The sequence below is a fragment of the Cornus florida genome, unplaced genomic scaffold (genome assembly GCF_030987335.1).
Source record: "Cornus florida cultivar Cherokee Brave unplaced genomic scaffold, ASM3098733v1 CherokeeBrave_3.0.0_Hap2_Chr07, whole genome shotgun sequence".
Classification (NCBI taxonomy): Eukaryota; Viridiplantae; Streptophyta; class Magnoliopsida; order Cornales; family Cornaceae; genus Cornus; species Cornus florida.
In genome coordinates this window covers 45,135,245-45,160,945 of record NW_026775577.1, presented here as the reverse complement: position 1 = coordinate 45,160,945, position 25,701 = coordinate 45,135,245, and the positions used below count along the sequence as shown (strand labels likewise).

At 33.9% G+C, this 25,701-nt stretch overlaps 2 protein-coding genes across 2 annotated transcripts in view; one reads left to right on the top strand and one right to left on the bottom strand.

Annotated features, from left to right (window-relative positions):
• Positions 1 to 1,665: 1,665 nt before the first annotated feature.
• LOC132267135 (14-3-3-like protein G-BOX factor 14 kappa) lies at positions 1,666 to 19,743 on the bottom strand. Its single transcript, XM_059768199.1, has 4 exons — positions 19,155 to 19,743; positions 3,729 to 3,851; positions 2,710 to 2,826; positions 1,666 to 1,897 (listed from the first exon to the last, which is right to left on the bottom strand). The coding sequence occupies exons 1-4, from the start codon at positions 19,653 to 19,655 to the stop codon at positions 1,877 to 1,879; spliced, it is 762 nt and encodes a 253-aa protein (XP_059624182.1). The 5' UTR covers positions 19,656 to 19,743; the 3' UTR covers positions 1,666 to 1,876.
• Positions 19,744 to 23,106: 3,363 nt separating this feature from the next.
• Positions 23,107 to 25,701, top strand: part of LOC132267134 (mannosyl-oligosaccharide glucosidase GCS1-like) — a 30,353-nt gene continuing 27,758 nt past the window's right edge. Inside the window, exons 1-2 of the mRNA XM_059768198.1 lie at positions 23,107 to 23,509; positions 23,611 to 23,684. Coding sequence (XP_059624181.1) covers positions 23,219 to 23,509; positions 23,611 to 23,684 — 365 coding nt within the window. The 5' untranslated portion in view covers positions 23,107 to 23,218. The remainder of the gene's footprint in view (positions 23,510 to 23,610; positions 23,685 to 25,701) is intronic.

Here is a 25,701-nt window from a genome sequence, read left to right as displayed (position 1 = left end):
TACACGTGTGTTTTCCTCGTTCCGGGATTCTCAAGTTTGAAGTTAGCTCAAATGTAGGAGTGCAACTGACTTTTATTCTGATAACTGCAAACTGTTGTAAGCAAAAAACACTTTCAAGTTAAATTTGTGTGCTGCGTCATGTGAAAGTGGCTAGTTAATTTAGTGTAATCTGATGTTTCTGTATACTTGAAGGGGTTGAATGTGTCTTATTATTTATTTATTTTTCATGGCAAATATATAAAATTATTAATCAAACCAACTAAACATCTAAAAATTTTATTATTCTGGTTTTACTTGGCGAAAATTATTTCTCAGGACGAATGGCGCCTCACAACCACAGCATCGCGTGGGAAGAAGGCTGCGTCACATTGCACTTGAGAGGCCCAGCAAGTGGTGCTGTATAAGGTTACAACTTAGGCAGGTTTGAGGTAGAATTCACGTTCAATTCGACATATAAAATATTGAACTCTAATCCAAACCTAACCTGACCTCTAATCCTAACTACTAACTCGAATGATTTTTAAAATTTTTTACTCTGGCTTAGAACTTGGATTGAGATTTTGCGATTTTTAAAATCGGGTTATTTCAGATTGCCCTTATTGCCAATTTTCACATCTAAAATTAATGTAATCTTCTATTAGTTTCAGATTAAATTAATTCTAGGAATAAAAAATTTAAAAACTTAATGCAAGTTTCAAAAAAATAGAGACAAATTTTTAGGAAATTAATTTCCTCCAAAATATTAACATACAAAAAAAAAAGTATTTACTCTTACAAGAGCACCCTCGTGACAAGAGTTGAAAACTTACCGGAGATTAATATAAAAACTTACTGATTTTTTTTATAACAAAAAAATTATGGACTTAAAAATAAAAATAATAGATTACCCATCCTGCCCCTATTAGAAACTTGAAAATAGAAAAAGGAAAAGAAGTGAAATACAAAGAAAATGAAATAAAGCCGTACACTAGAAATGTAAACCTGGAAATGTGTAGGGGTCAATTATCATGCAATATCAATTTACATAATTTACATTATCATGGAGTAACATTCAAATCTATATAATGACGTCATTATAACGTCATTAAAAACATCCCTTACTCGGAAATTGAAATTGTTCAACTCTTTGTTGAATTGAATTTGTATCATCAATTCTCATAAATAAATAAACAAAAATTAATTCACCATTGAGACTCATTCTGGAAAAAAAATCTTATCATGCGTCCTATTCCGTCGAATGTAGAATGCATCTTACAAAAAGATTGGGACAAACATCCCAACCTTTTTGTAACGTGCATTCCAAACTGAACGGAACAGGATGCACTATTCCACTGGAGAAGATCCAAATCCGTCATTCAAACCTAAGTCTCTCGTGTGAGAAAGACAATTACAAAACACCCACAGGCCACTCTGCAAGATACTCGTGTCAGGACACAGATACCATGAAAGGATAAAATAATAACAATAATACTAAAATTTAAAAAATTACCACCCCTAGCGTCATAGTTGAACAATTAACAAGCAATCTAAAAATAATTTCACCATTGTTCCAGTTGATTAGAGCATAGGGGTGGTGAAATGATCTACTTTAGTAGAGTCATTCCTCTTAAAAGTTGATTCCACACATTAGGTTTTTATTTTCTTTTTTCCTTTTAATCCTTAGAATTTGAATAGAACTTTTGCATACTAATTGAAGGCCGCAAGGAAGCCACTGAAATCATCAGTATTCGGAAACCAAGTCAAAGTTTGAATCAGAATACGTTCAGAGATACAAGCCTATAAAATATGAAAACATGTTCGGTAAATATATGCAGATTACATACGAATTATGACATTCAAGCCCACCTCCCCCTCAAGGAGCGGATTGGTCGTCAGCTCAAACCTCATCTATTTGCTCCTGCATAAACCAAACAGATTGCGTCTTAGACTTGAGAAACGAAATTTTAGAACCTCCGATGTCAAAAGTATTCACAAGCCAGAGGAATCCCCATAGACATATTATAATCAGTTAAGTAAAATGGTTCATGAAATGAGCTTAATTAACACAAGAAATTCAATGACTGAAGTAGGAATCAATTTGATTCCTTCATACATATCGGAAACAGGTACTTGGAAAGTCTTCCTTTTAATTTTATCTTTATCTTTTTCTTTTTCTTTTTCTTTTTCTTTTCTTTAGTTTTATTTTCAACTCATTTATGTCGAGACCAAAACATTGGCATTACTAAATTTTAGGGGAAGGACATGTCCGATCCTTGCACTCCTTTGGTGATGCTCCTGTTACTTCAGATTTTCACTTCCTGGGTAATGATTTTATTTTTAAGATTTCGGAGTAGAGTGAATTTGTGCTTTCTGATGCTATATGATGTTCCAATATGAATGAGTATGTTTGCTGACATTCATGTTGAGATAGTCGGAGTATTATTAATGCCATTGACATGTAAAAATCTTCTAGAACAAGTAAATTTTGGTCCCTGTAAATTTTGCCTTATTTATGGAAGCGAAAGAAAGTTGCAGGTCATTTGGGTAATTATATAATCATGAACAAAAATCAAATAAATGGAACCTTTTCCCAGGAGAGAACTTTTGGACAGTAAATGAAGATTCTATGAGCAGGTCAGACCAGGACTTGTTTGTTTTATATAGGTTATTTCCTTTGGATCACTTTCTATCACTAAAAAAAAATGTCATCTACCAATAGTCTGCACTTACCTGCATATCCGAAGTCCAAAGAGTGAGATTGTCCCTGAGGAGTTGCATGATGAGAGTGCTGTCCTTGTAGGACTCCTCACCCAGCGTGTCGAGCTCAGCAATAGCTTCCTCAAAAGCCTGCACACAAAAATAATATAAGAATGCAGTGATTGTAAATGTAATATATTTTCAAATCAAGCACCACACCAACTTTGTGTTTCATGTCTTTCCCGATTAGTTAAAATGTGCCATTATTGTTCAACCTTATGGCAATATATACTGCTCCCATCATTAACATACACTTCTATTTTGACAAGTAATAATAAATGTCAGGTTCAAGAAATCACCCCAAAATCTAGAGACAAGGACACTGCTATACATGGATGATTTTGAATCAATGATATTGACGTGTATTTCGATTAATGTCCAAATTGGATGTGTATATAGGATTACACCGTCAATAAGACAATGATAACAAAAAAAAAAAAAAAAATGAATGATGAATGCCGCATCATTTCATAAATAAATGATCCATGATTTCTCAATTTTCCATGATCTCAGAAGAAATATCCAGTCCTCTGTGCATAACAGAAGGATGACTGTTGGATCACATAAAATCTCTCATTTCTGCGAGGATGGTTATAGCCAAAAGATTAAAATGACCCTGTGCATAAACTAAAGGTCCACTGATGTCAGCTGAGTATGTTGAAGGGGCAGACTAGATATAGACATAAACATTGCAATCATATACACAAAGTGGCTGCCTTAGACTTGAAATCCATTCATTATGCTTGACAGTAACTTTTAGTACTATACACCCATGCAATGACCCCTCCTGTATACAGGTTATACAACTATTGGAGTTGTTAGGAAGACATCGTCATTACACTGTTGGAATGGGTACCAAAGCCATTAATCGTTACCAATGTCCGAGCATCTCATGAAGTGTATAAATGACACCAAATAATTGAAATATCTCTTTGTTGCAATGTACATAAAAACTCAATTGGCAAGACAAACTAAAGCATGCTGGAACGAACCTGTTTTGCCATGGCACAGGCTTTCTCTGATGCATTAAGGATCTCATAGTAGAACACTGAGAAGTTGAGTGCAAGTCCCAACCTTATGGGGTGTGTTGGCGCAAGATCAGCAACAGCAATATCCTTCAAACCAATACGCAAATTAGAATAATTGTCAGCATCAGTTTTTTTTTTTTTTTTTTTTTTTTTTTTGTGCATGCGTGTGAGACAGAGAGAGGGATAAGGGATGAATTGGTTTAAAGCTGTAGAAATGAAAAACTCAACTATTTTTAAGCAGTGATACTGTGCGTTTAATATTGAGACTTTCAGTAATGGAGTTGAATAAAGCTCCCCTATATATAAAAATAGTAAAAATAAAAAATAGGTGTCAGGCATTGAAAAAATTTCGTACTTACACTAAATTCGGTTTTTATCTTATCAGTGCTCACACGTCCAAGTTATACTAATGCGTGAGATTTGTAGGATCCTAATGAATGAAAGGCTATAAATTTTATTTTTACATGGCAAACCTTTATGCACTAAACAATCATGGCACCATAAACTTCAAGTATAACTCATGAACTTCTAGAGTAGCTCATGAATTTTCTAAATTAACCACATAAAACAATAAAGAATATTTTTTGTATTGACAAGTCAAATCTCATTTTAAAACAAATAAATTGGTGAAGCATAATTTAGTTTTATTAATTTCCACATTATTTTGGTAGTCTAGAAATCTTAAGAACTCCATGGTCAAACACCTTAAGCAGTTCGTGTACTAGAGTCCTACTACTAAAATGTACATCCCATGCGACAGTGTTTGTTGTTAGGAAATGCTAGGATACCTGTGTTGTAAAAACATGCCTCAATGGCAAATATACCTTTGCCTTTCTCCTTTGTCAGATTCTTTGAACAGTTACTCTTCCAATGCCCCCTCTCCAAACAAGGGTAACACTTTCCCTTGCAGCCCAACCGATCTACCTGATTTCCCTTACCTTTCTTGGCCGCTTTGTTTGGATCAGGCTCCTTAGGATCCCTCTTCTGTTTCCTAGCCCTCCTCTTGGGCTTGGTCCTCGAAGACCCTGCCTGAGTCAGTTAAGCACTGCTCTTAGCCTTCATCATACCCTCCGAAGCTCATTCATGAGTTGAGCTAGACTCAAGTAAAATCCAGTTTGTTTATGTTACAGTTCAATTTAAAATAATTGAACAAGTCAGGCAACGGTTGAAGATTGATATCTGCTTGAGACTCACAATCCAGATCAGCTCCAATGATGTTCATTTAAGTAAGATATCATTTTCAAAACATGTTCCCTAACTAGAGTTCATTCAGCCATCTTGGTGTTCATCAAGTTTTTCATGGCTAATTCTCAGGCAGGCCTGCTCATCTCCCCAAATATCTTCTTAAGGTTTACCATGATCTATGTTACCCAGACTCGGGTACGGGTGTCGGACACGGGTACGTGTCTAGAGGTCGAATCCATCTATGTATCAAATTATAAGACACGGGGACACGGAATAAAAGTGTCCAAAGCTTAGACACGGGCACTTGGACACTTCATATAAATATGGAAGTATGAAGTAATTACAACTGGATTCAGCTTGGGACTGAAAGCCAAGGCCCAACGTCAGAGAGAAAACAATACATAGGCACAAAGGCAGGACAACTAAATTTGACAGTTGACTAAAAACCAAACACCACAAATAAAAGCCCAGCCAACGTATTTGTGTGTGGTCAGTGATGTAATTCACATATAATATTATAATGAGGTTTTTATTATTAAAATGATGATCTAGCCTATTTTGGTAAAAGCCAAGCCCAACGTATTTCTTTTTGGTAAAGTTGGTATTGGGTTTCATTAATAGCCAAAAAGCTAACCACCATGCACCAGCTGTCTTTTCTTTTTATTTGAGGAACCAAATGCACCAGCCGTCTTTCTTTTTTTGTCCTTTTCTTTTTGGTAAAGTGGGTACTGGGGACCACTTGCAACAGCTATCTGGCCAAAGCTTCTCACATTGTTCACATGGCTTGTTCAAGCAAAACTATCAGCTATATATTTAAAAGAATAAAAAGTCAAGGCACGATAAACAAAAAAATGTCTCTTCTTTCCACAACTCCTCCTTCAACCTTTCTTAACCCTATTTTGAAATCGAAGACCAGAGAGTTTCATCCTATTTTCAAATCGAAGACTACAGAGAGCTTCATCGCCATCTAATCAGCCGTGTCCGATTCAAAAACAAAGTGTCCAACCCGTATCCTGTTTCTGTGTCGGCGTTGTGTCGTGTCGACACGGACACCCTCGCCTGAACCGGAGAGTCCAGGTAACACAAACCATGATCTCACAAGTAGTGGGGTAAGACTGATGTTGGTGCTGAAGAACATTTGACATAGATTCCAAAATATAACATATAGCCATCTCATCAGATTTAACCCACTTCTTGTAATACTCAACATCCTCTTTAGTTGCACCATACTCAGGAACATCAAGACAGTCTATGGTAAGCACTGACTTGTGCCCTTCAGCAGTACGTATAATGTCCAAGTTACGTTTTCAATCCAAGTATAGTTCATTTATTCTCCTTGAGAATGATTGCAAGTGGGTTGAATGGATTTAACATGATGAATCTAAAAAATGCATCCATACATACATGGTGAATTAATATATTCATGCATTTATAAACTTCGTGGATCCCTCAAACCACATAGCATGACAAATCCGAATACTAATACTGTGATAATATAACTCCGGCGGGGAATATATATTATCACTATTAGCAGGATAACCCCATTATTTGATATTGTCTAGGCATCTACTGCCAAATATAAATAAGGGATAATTCCTAAAAAATGGAGTTTTCAAGGTTTACTGCCATGCCAAAATGATGAAGTCAAAGTCCACTCTTTCCAAAGTGATGGAGTTTTATCAAAAGTGAACATGGAAATCTACTGTAGATTGTATTTTGATTCCCAAACTGCCCCTTTGAAAATTTACTGTCTCAGCTCCAAAACTCCATCATCTCGGCTTTGAGCACACCCAAAATGGGTCATCCAAGACTCACCGGAACTGTTGCACGCCAACGCTAAAGCTCGAAGTTGAGCTCTCGGTTCAGTTTGTTGGGATTTATATGCCCTGGCATAGCAAATTCCTGTTTGGATTAAAGTGACATATGTTCCTGACGTTTATGAAATATTTATGTTTTATACAATTGGTGAATTCAATGTATTATATTTCGATTCATTATAGAATTGATAGTGTTCATTTGATTACAAGAGATATTTATATATATGTTTGTGATGCCAATCAATGCATGATATATAAATAGTAATCATAAATGGTTCATAGTCGGTAATTATGGATGGACTCATAATTAATTAAGATTTGAATTGGATCCGCGTTAGGTTGAGATATATTGCGAGAGCCGTCGTATGCAATTGCTCCCTATCACCGTCATAGCATTTGACTCTTAAGTATGAGAAAATTATAGACTTTTTTATTAATTAATAATTACTTTGATTTGTTCGGCGGATTCTTCGGGATCCTTAGACCGACTTTTTGGGTAGTTATGTAATTAATAATTAGAGGGTTATATTTTCAATATTTGCATCATTGCTACTTGTATTTATTTTGTATTGATTATGGTCGATCACAAAGTAAATTCGAAGGCCTTCGTGTATTTTTAGACAAAATGATTTATTATATATTTATTTATTTAAATTATTATTTTTGTCAAACAAATGTTTTATTGTGATCGAACTAGAAATAATCAAAGGTACCAAAATAAATATATTAATTAAGTAGTCGGATTGATGGCTTTATTTATCCGATAACTAATTATGCATAGAGGGGTCAAAGTGCAATATTGACTTAGAGGTTATTTATTATTTAATTGGAGTTCAATTAATTTCTTTTAGTGGAGTAAAAATTAATTTATGAATTAATTGAATTGGGTCCATGGACCGGGCCAATTATTAATTCATTGTAGCCAATAAAATAATAGGCTCAATGGATTCTCACTCATAACCCAACTTGATATTGGAATCATATTAGATTTGAGACATGTGAATTAGAGATTGAGAAGGATTAGTTGTTTCCTTTTCTTTACCTTTATGTTGCCTATAAATATACATGGTCTATGTATATTTTAGGTGTGATTTTTAGTAGAAGAAAAAAGGAATATATTTTCTCTCTCTAGAAAATTAGGGTTTATGTTCTCATCTAATGGAGGCTCCCACAAGCCTAATTTTCCAAAGTCATTCATGGAGGCATATGAGTGATTCCTAAAGACAAAACAATTAACAAGAAGATGGAAATCCAAGAGAATGCATCTTGCTAAGGGATCTACAATAAGTGAGAACATTCACTTTAGAGGAGAGATCTAAGGTTTACTCAAACCTTGATGTAAGTATTCAATCTTTTAATTGAATGATACATCATGTTTTATTTTTGCATAAAACTTGTCTCTATGTAATGAATCAAGATCTATGAATTTAAATCCCTCGAAAAGTTTTTAAAACTAGCACGTTTCCCGACAGTGGTATCAGAGCATGGTTTGATTCATTACTAGAGAACATGATTTTATGAAAATCATCATTCATAGATCCAAAATTATATTCATATATATTTTTATTGATGTATGTTGATGTATGATTTAATATGTTGATATATATTGATACATGATGATGTATGAATAATTGTGAATGAATAATGATATATGGTTGGGCCATGGATGAAGCTTATAGGTTAAATTAATGTAATTTTATCTTTGGATGAATGTAATTAAGACTTTGATTTAGCCGTTTGAAAGTTCAATGATATAATTTAATTTTTTCCATTGTATTTCAAATTGTAAATATTTTTAAAGCCATGTAATCTTCGTCAAAGGATGCTATGAAGCTTCAAAAAGGTCCAAGAGGGTTAAATTAGGCTTCAGGAATTTTCTGGGATTTTTTAGAAATTTTTCGGAATTTTTCCGGAATTTTTTAAGGCCTAATTTAATTTCTGGAATTTTTCGGCAATTTTCCGGCAACCGGAGAGTTGTCGGCGGCAAGGTTTTGGCCGGAGATCAAAAGGGATTGATGGGAAATAATCCCATGTGACGCGGCTAATGATGACCCTCGCGCATTACTTAGAGCATATAAATGTTAAAAGCTGAATCCATTGGCCATTTAAATTGCTTCTGTCTGTTATTTATTTATTTAACTAATGCATGGAATAATTAATTGTTTATTATTATTATTCATGCATTGGATCCATGATATTTAATTAAATGACTTGATTTATATTAATTAAATTATGAAAATTAATTGGATTTGATTACTAATTAATTTGAGAGCACTTATTGAGAAACGAAAAATTATTTTTGTAAATTATTTTTAAAGTGTGCCTCAAATTAAATATTAGTGAATCGTTTAAAGTCCAAATATTTTCTAAATTTAATTGGATTAAAATTAAGACGTTTTGCATGCATTATATCATGTAAATGAATAAAATGAAAACCCTAATTATGAATGATTAAAAATTAAGTGGGAGCGGGGATTTTTATACATTACCCCATGGCCTTTGTTATTAACACCATTGTAATTAGATCTTCAAAAATAAGGCCCCACGCATGATTTGAAGAGTCTTAATATTACAAGAATGGTTATCTCATGAAAATAATAATATTAAATGTTCATTGTAATTAAATCTTTAAAAATAAGGCCCTACGCATGATTTAAAGAGTCTAGATTATAATGACAAGATATTTAATATTTTATTTTTCATTAGAGATTTAATAACGTTATACACTCAATCTAAAATCAATAGTGTTAGCTCCCCAACGGAGTGGTCTACACTAGGTGATTTTAGAAAGGCTAAACATAATCGGGAATCATTTCATATAGATAGACAAGACATTGTCTTAAGAAATATGGAGATGATGGGATTTGCCCGCCAATAACAATAATGAACTTCACCAACCGAATAAGTTATTGGTGTATTGGTTATCCGATTTTTCATGCAGTGGTTAAGGGACCCACATATTATTTTAATGGAAATACTCACCTAATAACAAATGAATCTCTACAATAGTAATAATGAACTCCTCCAACAGGATAAGTTATTGACATATTGATTGGTTGATTTATTATGCTACAGAGTTGAGGGACCCACATTAATTAAAAGGGATTGTTCACCAATAATGATAATGATCTCTTGTTCGATTGAGATTTATTATATTATGTGGTAAACAAACTCATTTTAATTTTAAATATGCATGACAGTATTAATAATTCACCTTGCATATTGTATGAATGTATTTATATTCAAACTAATTATGCCTAATCCATTTTATCTGCTTGCTAATTTCAATGTATGTGGACTTCATTTATAATGACTAGAAAAGGAATTTAGATATTTTATTCACACGTGGTGGTACAAATGTATTTACTACTCCTAAAACCTAATCCTTTTACTTTAAAATACCCAAGAGAACATTAATACTTTGAATAAGTGAAATAAGGCAAATGAGATGAATTGGTGCAATATTCTAGAGTTTACCTCGAATACGCTCCAAAGTTAACATTTACATTATTTTATTTTCTTTAAGCATCATGTTAAATGTCAATAAGATGTTTTGGTGAGATTAGATAGAGAGTATGCTAAAGTACTATATCAGACTTGAATAGCATCAAGATAGCCTAAGGAACTCCAGTATAAAATCGCATTTTGGAAAATGATTGTTTATTATTTAAAATTAGCTGGAGATCAATAGGGCTGACTTGGGTGGTAAGTTTCAAGTTGTCATGATTATTGCCTTGTTACCAAACTCGTTCGACTCTGTTAGAGTGAACTAAATAAGGAATCAGTTTGAGTTCACACTCGCTGATATTCTTATAGAATTGGTAACAGATGAAGGGATAATCAAGAGTTTGGGCGTTCCTATCAATCTAACCTAGTCTATACCATCTTCTTCTAGGCCCAAGTGGACGGGCAAAGCAAAGAAGAAGGATGATAATAGGACTAGGCTAGCACAAAACAAATGTATCTAAAAGGTTAAAGGGAATAAGGCAGTGTATGTTGAGGGCGAATGAAACTGTTTCTTTTGCCGTTAACTAAAACACTATAGGACGAACTGTCTAAGCAATGACGTGGCATAGGAAAATATATATTTAATCATTGAGCCATGTTATGTGGTTGCATCTATTAATTCCTGATTGATAGATTCTGGAGCCACTAAACATGTTTGCAATTCATCGTAAGGATTTCAGGAATCCAAAAGCTTTGATGATATGGATATATATTTATCTTTTGACCTGATGCCAAGGTTGTAGTTAGGTCAGTGGGAGTATTACATCTGAAATTAGAGAGTATGAGGATATTAGTATTAGAGAACTATCTTTATGCACAGAAGTTAGACGCAATCTAATTTTTGTTTCACTTGTGGTTTATAAAAACTGTGTTGTTATTTTGTAAAACTGGTTTTATAAAATTGAATAGATATGCTATTGCTTCTGGTGCATTGAAAGATGGTTAATATACTACAATCACAAACTCTTAAGATTTGCAGGATGTAAAAACTAATGTTGCATCTTCTAGATCGAATGTTAAGAGAAAAATTGTTATTCCTGACTCATTGTATTTTTAATGTCTATTTTTGGGTTGTTATCAATCAAAATAAGATTCAAAGATTGGTCAAAGAAGGTTAATTACCTAGTGAGGCAGGGGAGCCTAAACCAAACTTGTGAACCCTGTTTTGAAGGATAGATAACTCTTAGGGCTTAATCAGCCAGATGAAATAGACATAAAGGACAATTGGAGTCGGTACACACTGACACGTGTGGTCTTATGAACATCCAAGCAAGATTACTCACGTTTTGGATAAGTTTATCTGATGCAACACAAGTCTTGAACTCTTGGTATATTCTGAGAAGGTTAAGACTGATGTGGAGCACATATTAGGTAAACTTATCAAGACAATGCGATCTGATCGAGGATATGAGTATTTCTTAGGATAGTGCAAAGACTACATGGTTAATGAGGGTATTATGTACCAGTTTTCCGCAATTGACGCTAAATGCATTTAGGTGTCAAATAGGAATAACAGAATTCCATTTAACATGGTTAGATCTATGATCAGTTATGCCACATTATCTCTTTCATTTAAGAGTTTAGCGTTAATGACATCGATGCGCATTATGAACTGCATTCCATCTTAGTCTGTCTCAAGGATACCGCTGAGCTGTGTTTTTGACTAAATCTTAGTTTGAATCACATGCACGTATGGGGTAGTCTTGCACATGTGCGTTTGATATGGACAAGTAAGTTGGAAGCAGATCATAGGCATGCTAGATTTGATAGCTACTCTTAAGTCACTTGGATGGATTATTTTATGATCTCAAAGATAAAAATTGATTGCTTACACTCACTGTTTATCTATAGGAGAATCATATTATGAACCACACACCTAGTAACATAATGTTAGAGAATATGGTATGAGTACCAGATGTACAACATGTGAACACACTTATTATAGAGATTGAGAATAATATATGAATTCTCTATTGATGCGTCAGCATCATTTAGTACACAAATTCCTGCATCGGTACTTTAATGTAGTGGGAGGATTATCATCCAACCGACAGAATCATATTTTTAGGTGAGACCATTATGGACATCCCTGTTAAACATGAGTTGGACCCAGTAAGCTACACGGAAGCGTGAACCGATATGGATACAGATCGTTTTGGCGAGTTACTATGAAATCAGAGTTGGAATCTATGTATTCTAATAAATTCTGGGATCTTGTAGAACTTTCTAGTAGGGTGATACCTATGGAAGGCAAGTTAATCTACAAAAAGATACCAGAAGATTTCTTAGTGAATAAATCATGAGTGTACAAGGGAATGTCATTATTTTTCTTAATTCTATATATTGATGACATCCTGCTCATTTATAATGACGTGAAAGTTTTGTCATCAATAAAAAAGTAGTTGTTCAATTACTTTTAAATGAAGGATTTTCAAGATGTAAGCTATATTCTTAGGATCAAGCTTTTGCAAGATCAGGTTAAAAGGAAAATAGGCTTATCTTAATAATCCTACATTGATAAAGTTTTGACCAGGTTTGGTATGCATAAATCAAAGAATGAGTTCTTGCTTTATTGATATGGATTGCTCTCTCTAGTAAGTAGTTTTTCAAGACTATCAAAGGAGATTGAGCAAATGAGACTGGAACAATATGCTTCGGCATATGAGAGTCTCATATATGCCATGGTCTATACCAAACAAGACATCCGCTACATAGTAGGGATAGTCAGTAAAGATCAGTCCAATACTGGACTTGACAACTAGTCTGTTGTGAAAAATATCATTAAGTACCTAAGGAGAATCAATGATATCATACTCATTTATAGATGTGATGATATGGTCCTAGTCAGGTATGCTAGTTCTGATTTTCAATCAGAAGTAGATACTATGAGGTTCATGACTTAGTATATGTTCACTTAATGGAAGGGAAATCAGTTGGTAGATTGTTAAGCAGATTTCAACTGCTGACTCAAACCTGCAGGTGGAATATATTGCAGCCTTAAAGGCGGCAAAAGAAGCCTATTGGTTTGATCTCACTGATTTAGAGGTTGTGGAACATACTAGTTTACCTATCGAGCTATATTGCGATAATAGTGCAGAAGTAGTCCAAACCAATAACCCAAGGTTCCATAGATGAACAAAATACACTGATAGGAAGTATCATGTTCTACATGATATTGTCCGGCAAGAAAATGTACTTGTGGCTAGAACATTGCATTGGAACATAACTTTGTTGATCCATTAACAAAGGTGTCGTCGATCAATAGTTTTGATCAACACCTGGATAACATTGGAGTTAGATGCAATTTGAATTGGCTATGAGGAAAATGTACTTATGGCTAGAACATTACATTAGAACACAACTTTGTTGATCCATTATCAAAGGTGTTATTGATCAATAATTTTGATCATCATCTGGATAACATTGGAGTTAGGTGCAATTTGAATTGGCTATGAGGGCAAGTGGGAGATGTTGGGATTTATATGCCCTGGCATAGCAAATTCCTGTTTGGATTAAAGTGACATATGTTCCTGACGTTTATGAAATATTTATGTTTGATACAATTGGTGAATTCAATGTATTATATTTCGATTCATTATAGAATTGATAGTGTCCATTTAATTACAAGAGATATTTATATATATGTTTGTGATGGCAATCAATGCATGATATATAAATAGTAATCATAAATGGTTCATAGTCGGTAATTATGGATGGACTCATAATTAATTAAGATTTGAACTGGATTCGCGTTAGGTTGAGATATATTGCGAGAGCCGTCGTATGTAATTGCTCCCTATCACCGTCATAGCATTTGACTCTTAAGTATGAGAAAATTATAAACTTTTTTATTAATTAATAATTACTTTGATTTGTTCGGCGGATTCTTCGGGATCCTTAGACAGACTTTTTGGGTAGTTATGTAATTAATAGTTAGAGGGTTATATTTTCAATATTTGCATCATTGCTACTTGTATTTATTTTGTATTGATTATGGTTGATCACAAAGTAAATTCGAAGGCCTTCGTGTATTTTTAGACAAAATGATTTATTATATATTTATTTATTTAAATTATTATTTTTGTCAAACAAATGTTTTATTGTGATCGAGCTAGAAATAATCAAAGGTACCAAAATAAATATATTAATTAAGTAGTCGGATTGATGGCTTTATTTATCCGATAACTAATTATGCATAGAGGGGTCAAAGTGCAATATTGACTTAGAGGTTATTTATTATTTAATTGGAGTTCAATTAATTTCTTTTAGTGGAGTAAAAATTAATTTATGAATTAATTGAATTGGGTCCATGAACCGGGCCAATTATTAATTCATTGTAGCCAATAAAATAATAGGCCCAATGGATTCTCACTCATAACCCAACTTGATATTGGAATCATATTAGATTTGAGACATGTGAATTAGAGATTAAGAAGGATTAGTTGTTTCCTTTTCTTTACCTTTATGTTGCCTATAAATATACATGGTCAATGTATATTTTAGGTGTGATTTTTAGTAGAAGGAAAAAGGAATATATTTTCTCTCTCTAGAAAATTAGGGTTTATGTTCTCATCTAATGGAGGCTCCCACAAGCCTAATTTTCCAAGGTCATTCATGGAGGCATATGAGTGATTCCTAAAGGCAAAACAATTAACAAGAAGATGGAAATCCAAGAGAATGCATCTTGCTAAGGGATCTACAATAAGTGAGAACATTCACTTTAGAAGAGAGATCTAAGGTTTACTCAAACCTTGATGTAAGTATTCAATCTTTTAATTGAATGATACATCATGTTTTATTTTTGCATAAAACTTGTCTCTATGTAATGAATCAAGATCTATGAATTTAAATCCCTTGAAAAGTTTTTAAAACTAGCACGTTTCCCGACACAGTTTAGTCACCGTGGGTTTAAGATAGCTCCTAAGTTCGCTCGCCATCATCTAAGCATGAAGGTCGTGGAACCCGCTGTTGGTTATGGAGTTCACCGGCATTCATCACTACTTTGGTCACCGGAGTTTTACTGGAGCTTCACCGTCACCATTGGAGTTGAGCTCATTGATCCTCTAAACTGAACTACACCGGACAGTGTTCGGCGTTTTGAAGCTTGGTTCGATTGGTCGGACTAGAGTGAAGCTCGCCTAAACTGTTTGGGCAGACTGGTTGGCCATGTTTGTAACTTCTTCAGTTGAGTCACATTTGGATAAGGAAGAAAGCTTCGGTCTGGTAGCTTGGAGCTCGCTATTGGGTTTGATCATCACTGCCAGTTGCTCGCCGTTATGTCAGTTCTTCACCGTTGGTCTGTCTCGCCGCTGAGATCATGCATCGCCACTAGCGCCATCCTTGTGTCGTCGGTGTGGTTCATTCTTGTTCGTCACCGCCATCCACATCCTTGCCGGTCAAAAGAAAAAACCACCGTGAGTGCACACTGAGCACATCTTTGCTTGCCGTCCACAAAGTTCACTGCTACTTCTTGATTTCAAGATACAAAGGGGTTGTAATTATTTTCCCAAAAGAGAAATAAAGAGAGAGAAAGGGTAGGTAAATTAGTTAAATTGGTGGAGGGTAATAGGGTTATTTCTCAACACAGTTGAGGAGCAATTTGGGAATCAAGACACTTTCATAAAATTCCATCATTTTAAAAAGGTTTGACTTTGACTCCATCATTTTGCCAGTAAACCTCCAAAATTCCATTTTTTAAGAATTATCCATCGGACGGGAAAAATATTATTAATTTTTTATTCAAGTGTACACCATTATCTCTCTTGAATGATTAAATAATCAAAATATTATCTGTCGGGCGAGGAAAAAATATATTTATTCATTCATCATAAGAACCCATACTTGTAATTCCGTGTTTAAAATAAACTTGGAGGGAGAAATATTCTAAGAATAATGATACTCTTGCCGAAGGCTTGGGGCCAAATAGGAGGCCCAAACCTCTCATTTTTTTCTACACAAGGATTTGCTATTCAAAAAGGAATCTCTCTCCACAATAAATGCTCATCTCTTGCTGGTTAAGAAAAGCCTTTAGTTTCACAAAACTTACTATTAATGCCGATAACCTTGCAAAAGAATGTTGGAGTAGAATTCATATTTTTTAATGTAAGTTTGAACGTGAAATTTACTCATTAGGATTTAGTCCCTCTCAAAATTAATATAATATAGTAAGTTTTAAAAAATATATAAAGATTAAAATTTTTTAAAAAGAAACAGTTATCTCTCATACAAGTTTTCAAACTCTGCACTTTTGACATAAAGTTTTTATTTTTTTTCAAACTTGCTTTATTATAAATGTATTATTTATAAGTTTTTGCTTAAATTATAACTTGTATCAAACCATCTCAGATCTCATTAGAATTTATTTAGTATTTCCCATTTTTCATTTTTAGTTTATTATTTAACAACCATTTTTTTAAATAAATAAATTTTTTTTTGACAAGTTAAAAAAAAAAAATTAATTAATTAAATAAATTATCATTACTTTATATTAATTTTTTATAATTTTGAAGCACTTCAAAAAACTAAAAATGTATATGTCAAATGTGTGGAATTTGAAAGCTTTTATGAGAGACAACTCTATCATGTCCCCCTTTTTTCCTTTTTTTTTTTTTTTTTTAAAAAAAAAAAAAAAAAAGTGAAATGCTAGATTCTTTGTGATGTGTGAATATCAATTCTCTAAACACTTAAAAGTATTTCATCCATAGGTTTTTTCATATATTTTATTAATTTGAGAGAAATTAAATCCAATTAGCAAATTTCTGGCATAAGCTTACATTTAAAAAATAAAAATTAAAAAAAATAAATAAAGAAACAAACAAACAAAAAAATAGCACAAATTCGGACTCCAACATTCCTTTGTAAAACTCAAAGATTTTTTCTTAACTAACAAAAGATGGAGTATTTACTTTCAAAAGAGAAAGATTTCTATTCTAAACAAATTACTATGGTTTGATAATGAATACCATAGAGAACCCCTGTCCCACTTGATATTTAAGCTTGAGGGTTTTATGGCATCACATACATTACTGCATGTGTTATGACTTAATCCATTGTTGAATTTAGAGACAAGTTTGACCCACAAGACTTTCTACATTTCCTTTGGATAGATTTTTCAAAAAAAAAAAACATCCATTTTTCCATCCATAGAGAATTTAAAAAATGCTTAAAACTCTTTAAAGAGATTTTTAGGAAACTCTTTTAATAATAATTCTCTACTTGGAAAAAATTAAGAAATAGAACTCCAATTCAGATAGAAAGTCAAACTTGTTAGAAATGTCATTTCCAACAATCTCTCTCATCATAGTTTATCAACTGTAAATTATAACACTTTATTTTTCATGGATCAATATGCATGAATATATACCATCCATCACACTTACATGAAAAATAATTATAAAGCATATGCGCATGGATGAGAACCAAATATTCTAGGCTTACCACATGTCTTGGTCCTCAAAAGTTTTCTGTAAAAGATTGAGGACCAAGATATGTGGCAAACCTAGAATAATTGAGTCTCATTGTTGTATTTTTTATTGTATATTATTCATGTGTGAGGCAATTGTAAAGGGCAATTATCTTCAAATTCCCCTTACTCTAAGCCTACATCGTTTATTTTGATGTATAATTTTGAATGAATATTGTCATTCCATGTAATTGTGTTTTGGAAATTGTATATCAATCTCCTATAACGAAGAAGGCCCACTTTGAGAGTGTTTGAAGACTCAAAGATCTATGCAAAGATTGTTGGAGAGACCAGTTCGAGTCAACTCAACGGGGGAGGAGAGGCCCAAGTCGACCCAGAGGAAACCCAAGGATCACCACCATGCAGCGACCATGTCGCTGCCGGACGGGACGGAACAGTCACTGCCCTTGTGCAGCAACTTTTTGGGTCTTTTCCCGGCAGTTTGGGTGGTTATCCATGCTATGTTAGATACCCATTTGCATAGGTTTATTTAGTGCCCAAGTTAGAGAAGATGGTTCTAAAAAATGTATTCTTGGAGATCAAGTTTATGGTGTAGCATAGAGTCTTCTTGGATGCCAAGGACAATAATGGGTAGCATAAAGTTTTCTTGGATGCACGTTGGTTGGAGATTCCTTCTCTAACGAAAAATTGGTATCAAGAGACTACCATCTAGTTCTTGTAGAGTATCATTCATGATTTTACGCAGCCTTTACACTTTCATGGTGTTGTTTTATTTGTAGTCATTGAGCATTTAAATAATGGAAAGAGAATTTGTGTGAATTATAGATCAAGTGTTATTCAAGTAAGCATGGGCCCACTGTTTGGTGCAGTGGTGAGGTGTGAAAACATAGATTTGAATGCGAGTGCAGCACTCCAAGCAAAAATAATGCAATAGAGCATGTCTATTGTACATATCTAGTCCAGCCTCCTAGTCCACCACAAGGGTAGGAACAAATCAGGTAACAGTCGACACGGATCTTTTGGTTTGTAAATTCGGTTTCCTTCACAATTTTATTTCTTCACTCTTATCAACTTAGTACATGGAAACATCATTACTTTTTGCCTCTCTTAAACAGTATTCCACACAACTTACACTTTATGGTTAATAAGTCAAAATCTTTGTTTTATTTCCTTTTCATGTATTATAATTAATTAAAGTAAAATATAAAACATTTCCAATAGCGGAAAAGATTCCTCATCCACCCTTGTGTCTATAGCCATAATTTGCAGAAAGATTTAGAAATTAACACATAGGGCCTTCAAAATAATTCAAAATAATTTTCTATTTTTTTTTAAATTCTTTGAAGTCATATCAAATAATTAACAATTTAAACCTTTACGCTTGTACACTAGACCGATTCCATGTGTGTAATTCAAAATTTAAAATCCAGATATGTATATATATATATATAGATATACCTGAGCAGCCTTATAGGCGAGCATAGTGTCCTCAGCAGCCTCCTTTCTCTCAGCCCCAACCTTGAATTCGGCAAGGTACCGATGGTAATCCCCCTTCATCTTCAAATAGAACACCTTGGACTCGCTCGCCAACGACGTCGGAATCAGATGCGCATCCAACAGCCTCAGAATTCCGGCGCAGACCTCCGTGAGCTCCGTCTCGACCTTGGATCTGTAGTCCTTCACCAGCACCACGTGCTCCTCGTTCTTGCGGGACTCCTCCTTCTGCTCGATCGATGACACGATCCGCCACGCCGCGCGGAGGGATCCGATCACGTTCTTGTAGGCGACGGAGAGGAGGTTGCGCTCCTCGACGGTGAGCTCGCCGCCGGCGGAGGTGGTGCCTACGACGAGCTTCTCCATGAACTTCACCATCTCCTCGTACCGCTCGGCTTGTTCGGAGAGCTTCGCCATGTAGACGTACTGCTCTCTGGTCAGGTTCTCCGGCACCGCCGACGTCATTTGGAGGAGAGAGAAAGTGTAGAGAGAGAGAGTACAGAGTAGAGAGAGGAAGAAGATTTGATTGAAGTTTGAACAGCTCGGAAAATGGCTTATATTACGAGGTATTTATTGGCTTTTTGATATTTTCGTCCTAAAGTACTTGTCTTGGAAAGTCATATGCCTACTTGCAAGTGTGTGTCAAACTCTGACAACTCGCCAGGCTAGCTTAGTAATTTCAGATAAATTCAAACATTATTTTTTAAAAACAAATACATAAAATAATAATGGTGTAATAGTAATAAATTGAATGTATACTTATCATTTTTCTAAAATTAAAATACATTTTAAAGAAGATAATTAAATTGACACAACAATTGAGTAGATCCAATTCAAATAGATACATTTTAGGTGTTTTATTTTTGACTAAAATAGAAACAGTATTTTTGGTGTAAGAATATTTTGAAAAAAAATTAGAAACACGTTTGGGAACGATATTTGCTGTGTAAATGTCGGAAACAGAAATATGTAAAATATAGTTTTGGATCATGAACAGTTATCAAAATTTTTGCAGTATGTAAAATAAAATAGCACCAAATAATGCTTTTGTTGCCAAAATAGACAATGTAGCAACCCAAAAATAAAAACAACACAAACAAAACACAAGCCAAACAAAAAAATTATACATAGTAGTCTAACACTCTTAGTCTAAACCATGCCTTGTTCAACTTCTATTTGAACCTAAATAAAAAATTTCAATATTATTCAAGAAATTATTTTCTCCTATGTACTCATTTTTTGAACCTTAGCCCTCATTTACCCAAAAAAAAAAAAAAAAAAAAAAGTTTGAAACCAAATATATGTGATTGGATATTACGGATAATTTGGTTCAATTTTTTAGACCTCTAATTCATGAACTAAATTGTTCCTAACGATTACATAATTTTTGAAACTGGGACCGAATTGTTGAGTTATAAAACCAAAACAAAAAAACAAGTTTAATTCACATGAGGGGTGGTTTGGCATTTTATTAAAAATTACACATATTAAAGTGGAAAAAAAAAAATTTGAAAAAACAATAGATGTAAGATGACAAAGAACTCTTGACGACAAATTATATATATATTTTTGTCATTATTGCATCAGTTATATTTTTTTATTATTATTTTTTTGAATAATAAAAGGGGCATTTTGTAGAAAATAAAAGTTCAAGGGGTTTTTCTACTAATGGTGAAAGTTGTTTTGTGCTTTAACCCGAAACAGAAGCAATGTTTATATTTTTAGAATATGTTCAACATTATTTAAAAACTTATTTGGTAACGTAAATTTGTTACAAGATTTTTAAAAATAAAAACATGAAAGCATGTTTGGTAAAAAATGTTACAAGTTTGAAAATTTGAATGGTTAGTTAAAAATGTTATTTTAAATTATTATTAATTTTTTTTTTAGTGTGTTTTGTTACTGTGCAAAAGCAAACAAAAACATCATTTTGATGCTTTCAATTTTGATCTCAATTTTAAAAGTGTTTTAATATTATTCAAAAGTATAACAACTATTACTAAACATACTTCGTATTTTTACTTCGTTACAATAATAACAAAAACAAAAAATACAAAACAAAAGTATTAACCAAACAAGCAGTCAAATTGACTATATGTAACGCTCCTTGTGCATTAGGCTAGTGATATAGGATCAGTCTACTTATCCAAAAAAAAAACAAAAAAAAAATGGTATAGATCCCATCTAAATACGTGCACTGCGTGCTTGATTTTGTCAAACAAAAATAATAGCTAAAAAAACCTTACGCATGTAGGGGGCAAATTCATCCATGTTAATGATTTCCGCAACTCACACCACTTCTATTTAAGTAACTCAATGTTAAAGTGTATAATATTACTCCGCGAGGCTACTTGTAGCAGTCTCTCCTTAATTTTATTTTCTAAATTAGTCGCATTAATTTTTTTCAAAAGTCACATAGACAACTTTTTCTCTTCAAATTTTGATGATACACAATTTCTCCGAATTTTCTCTCTCAAAATAATAATATTACACATTATTTCAACACCCATAAACTCACTTTTTTACCTTCATTATGAAAATTTTGACTTGCATGATTCATGAAGCAAGAGTCATGCATAGTCCACCACACCTCATAATGATACGGCATCATCATCGCTTGACAGAAGTGAAGACTAATTTGGACGCGTTTATAAACGAATTACACCAATGTCAACAATGCAAATAGAGTTACGAAAAGCGGCGAGTACAAAAATTTGAATACTCGAGCGAGTAGAGTGAAAGATTTCTTGTGTGGATTGGTGTATAGTTATCGGCGGGTAGAAGTTATGAAGCATGAGGGATGAGTCAGATTCCACTAGGACCACACTGCTGTCCCCGGTCAGTTCTGGTTGACGGCTTGTCAAGATATTTGAACTTTTAATGTATTGAGCCCAAACCTGTAGTTTGTGTACCAAATATTTGAGAAAGCCCAACCTAGATGAGGCTCATAATATGCATTTAACCAGTAAAAATGCACCTAAGTAAATTAGACAACCAACATGCCTCAATGGGCATTGCAGTGTTAGTAGGGAGTAAGTTCTTAACGTCTCATTTTTTAACAATATTTTTTATTAAAATAGTGCGTGTGTTATGAGATCAATACAAGTGTTCTAAGAAATAAAATAAAAAAATGTGTAAACAACCACCATCACATTGCAAGGTATTTCATTCCCACGACTCATTAAGGCCAGGCCCAAACTGAATCCCATGGCTGCCCAGGTCCACCATATATAATGGTCATCTTCTTTCGGTCTTAACCGTCACTACGGATACTTCTATAAGAGCGACATACTTCTATCAGATACAAGTCAAATATCGATACTCTTCAAATACTCATTAATATGTGTCCGATACTTCTTAAAAGTATCCATAATTTTAAATATATATTTTAATTTCTAACGCGAATCCGATACTCCTTAGATATTTCGATTGCGTATCAAATACTTCTCAGATACCTCATAACACATTTTTAACAAGTTTTGAATATTAAAATGTGATTTTTCTAACAATAATAAACTAGTATAGTGGTTAAGAAAATTTATTAAGTAGTGACTATAAATGTTTATTTTATATGTTTTGAAACAAACTCTTAGGTTATATTAATAATTAGATTCATAATATTAAAGAAAATTGATATTAAAAAAAAATTACATAAAAATATATTTATTATTAATATTTTTTTGCCATATCACATGTATTCCACTTTTTTTAATATTTACCCCATCGCCGTGTTCGTATCTACACCCTATATCTGTATCCGTGCCCGTGGTTTCTAGCTCCACTATAAGAATGCACGCCTCACCATCGTATTGCAAGGTTCTTCATTCCCAAGGCCCATTACTCGAGGCCAGGCCCAAGGTCAATCCCTCGGCGGCCCAGGCCTACCATATAGCCATCCTCATTTCAGTCTCGGTCTCCATTGTCACTCTTGAGTCTTGACTCTGCCTTCTCGTCTCATCCTCAAGCTCTCTCCACACTGACAGAGTAAATTTGAGTTGGTGAATGAACCGATAAACACTAATCTGACAATGGCCGGAAGTGGCCGAACAAGTGCTCGAAGCAGAATCAAATCCACCTCCGGCGTCGATGAAGATCGTACCCTCCGTCAGCCCAATCCGAAACTCCGAAGAAACAGAAGCAGAGACGACAGTTTTATCAACATCCTAAATGTAAATCTCAAAGCCTTGCTAGGGTTTGGTGTCATCGCATTCTTGATCGCAGTATTTCTGATTTATCATCTCATACAACCGGCCGAGGAAGCTCAGAAACCCAGGGTGATCACGCCTTTCCCTGGGCCAAAACTCATGGATCTTCCTCAGGTGAAACTCACATATATCGTTTAATCTTATATATATATGTATGTATTTTACACGTATAATATATATTGTTTATCTGTATATGTATAAATCAAATGTTGCAGTTTCAAGGTGAGCACAAGGAGAGTTTGTACTGGGGAACTTATCGGCCGCATGTTTATTTTGGAATTCGCGCGAGGTACTCCTTTGCCTACTTGGAAGTTTTTCTCTTTTGTTGTTATACAATTGACAATGGCGTTTTTCATTTTTATGGTAATTGCATTGATGGTTGTTATCATTGTTGAAGAAGAGGATCTAAAATTTTCCTCTACTTTTGTTTTTATTAATATTTTTCTGTTACAATTCTGATTGAATTCCTCCTGTTAATGGCAACACTTCCATAGTTTTACATATGTCAGTTTTAACAAAGATCTAGAATTCTATAATTGAAATGTTTGATAGAGGGTTGAGGACTAGAGATGCATTACCATGTAAAATCAACAATTATATGAATCAAGTATTTGAATACGCATTCTACACGAGTTCCATGTTTTGGTAGTGTGGTAATTGTTCTCGTCTCCTGTTTGGGAAGCACAAAATAAATTTCTGGTGTAGAAATTTTGTAATAACGTGGCTTAGATTATCTTTCTGGTGAAATGATGAATACTTTAAGTATTTCAACCAGGGTAAATTCCAATGACCTCCCTTGAGGTATGGGCAAATTATACATGGGTAGATCGTTTTGTATTTATTACTTTGACCTCTTTTGAGTTTTAAGTGTGTTTAATGACACCCCTATCATTTATTTTTTTTTTTTTTTCTGGTAAAATTGTTGACCAAATTTTATAAAATGACAAATTTGCCCTTCCCTTATATGAAAAGACAATAGAGTAAATTACACTGCCCTCCTAGGAGGTTTGGATAAATTACACGCGGGTCACGTGGATTTTCATATTAATAAATATATGTAATATAATATATTAGTATAATACGAGGGCATTACTAACTTTTCACACTCAAAAGTAACTTTCGAGGTGAACAGGTTTGGGGGAGGTCAAAGTAATAAACACTTAACGGTCCACCAACATGTAATTTGCGCAAATCTCAGGGGAGGTCAGTGTAATTTACCAATTAAACAAGTCAAGATGCAATAATATTAAGGGGAAGTTACACTTACCTCCCCTCTAGTTACATCTTCACAGGAATTTGAAGGGCAAATTTGTCATATGAAGGTAAAAAACTTGTCACATTAGCATTGACCATCTTTGACCATTAGTGAAACTGACGGCGGGGTCGGTTCGTCACACCCATGTAACTAAAAGGGAGGTAACTGTGATTATCCAAAATACTGGGGAGGTAAGTGTAATAAATCCTAATATTGGTTACCCTAATATTTTATTTTATTTTTTTGATAAGTGATTACCCTAATATTAATTAGAGCTACATCTATTAGGTTGGCATGCCAGATTCTACATCCTACATTAATGTGCTGGTGCTTTTCCCCTTCACTAAATTTTTATGTGTATTGCAATTGCGTAAGCTTAAGTTATTTTTTTTTTTTTTTGATAAGTAAAAATATATTAGAAAAACGTTCAAAAGGGGAACGCATCCCTAATACAAGAGAAAAGATCTAAGGACCAATAGAATCCAAGAGATCAAAGAAATCATCAATCGAGGAGCATGTACTTCCTCTAACATAAAAGAATAAAGAAAGAAGAATATGAATTTTTAAATTAGCTAAGGACGATTCTTTTCCTTCAAAGGATCTGTTATTTCTCTCACGCCACAAACACCACTAGACACAATGAGGAACAATCTTCCAATAAGCACAAGCTTGTTTCTTAACAGGACAGCTTTTCCAAGCGTTAATCAATTGAGAGGAGTGCTTAGGCATTACCCAAAAAATGCCGAATATGCTGAAAATAAAACTCCAACAACCAAACGCCACAGGACAATGCAAAAGAATGTGATTCACGGATTCACTATCATCTTTGCATAAACAACACCAATTAACAATGATGTTGCCTCTCTTTCTTAATGTTACCATTGCTGGATTTGAATTTTACTTCCTTTTAGAAATTATTTTGGCAATAAGGAATCAAATAACATCAGCATCTTTTAGAAATATGCTTCATACTCTGGTTGAACAGGCAGTTACCGGTGTTTGCTCGAAACACAACAACAACCACAACACGCCTTTTTCCCAACTACTTGGG

What these genes read in the sequence shown, in the direction of transcription:
- LOC132267135 (XM_059768199.1), bottom strand. Translation starts at nt 19,655, where the DNA reads ATGACGTCGGCGGTGCCGGAGAACCTGACCAGAGAGCAGTACGTCTAC. An exon ending in TCGCCTATAAGGCTGCTCAG is followed by an intron (nt 3,852 to 19,154) that starts GTATATCTATAT and finishes ATTGGTTTGAAG; the next exon opens with GATATTGCTGTTGCTGATCT. An exon ending in CCTGTGCCATGGCAAAACAG is followed by an intron (nt 2,827 to 3,728) that starts GTTCGTTCCAGC and finishes TTTTGTGTGCAG; the next exon opens with GCTTTTGAGGAAGCTATTGC.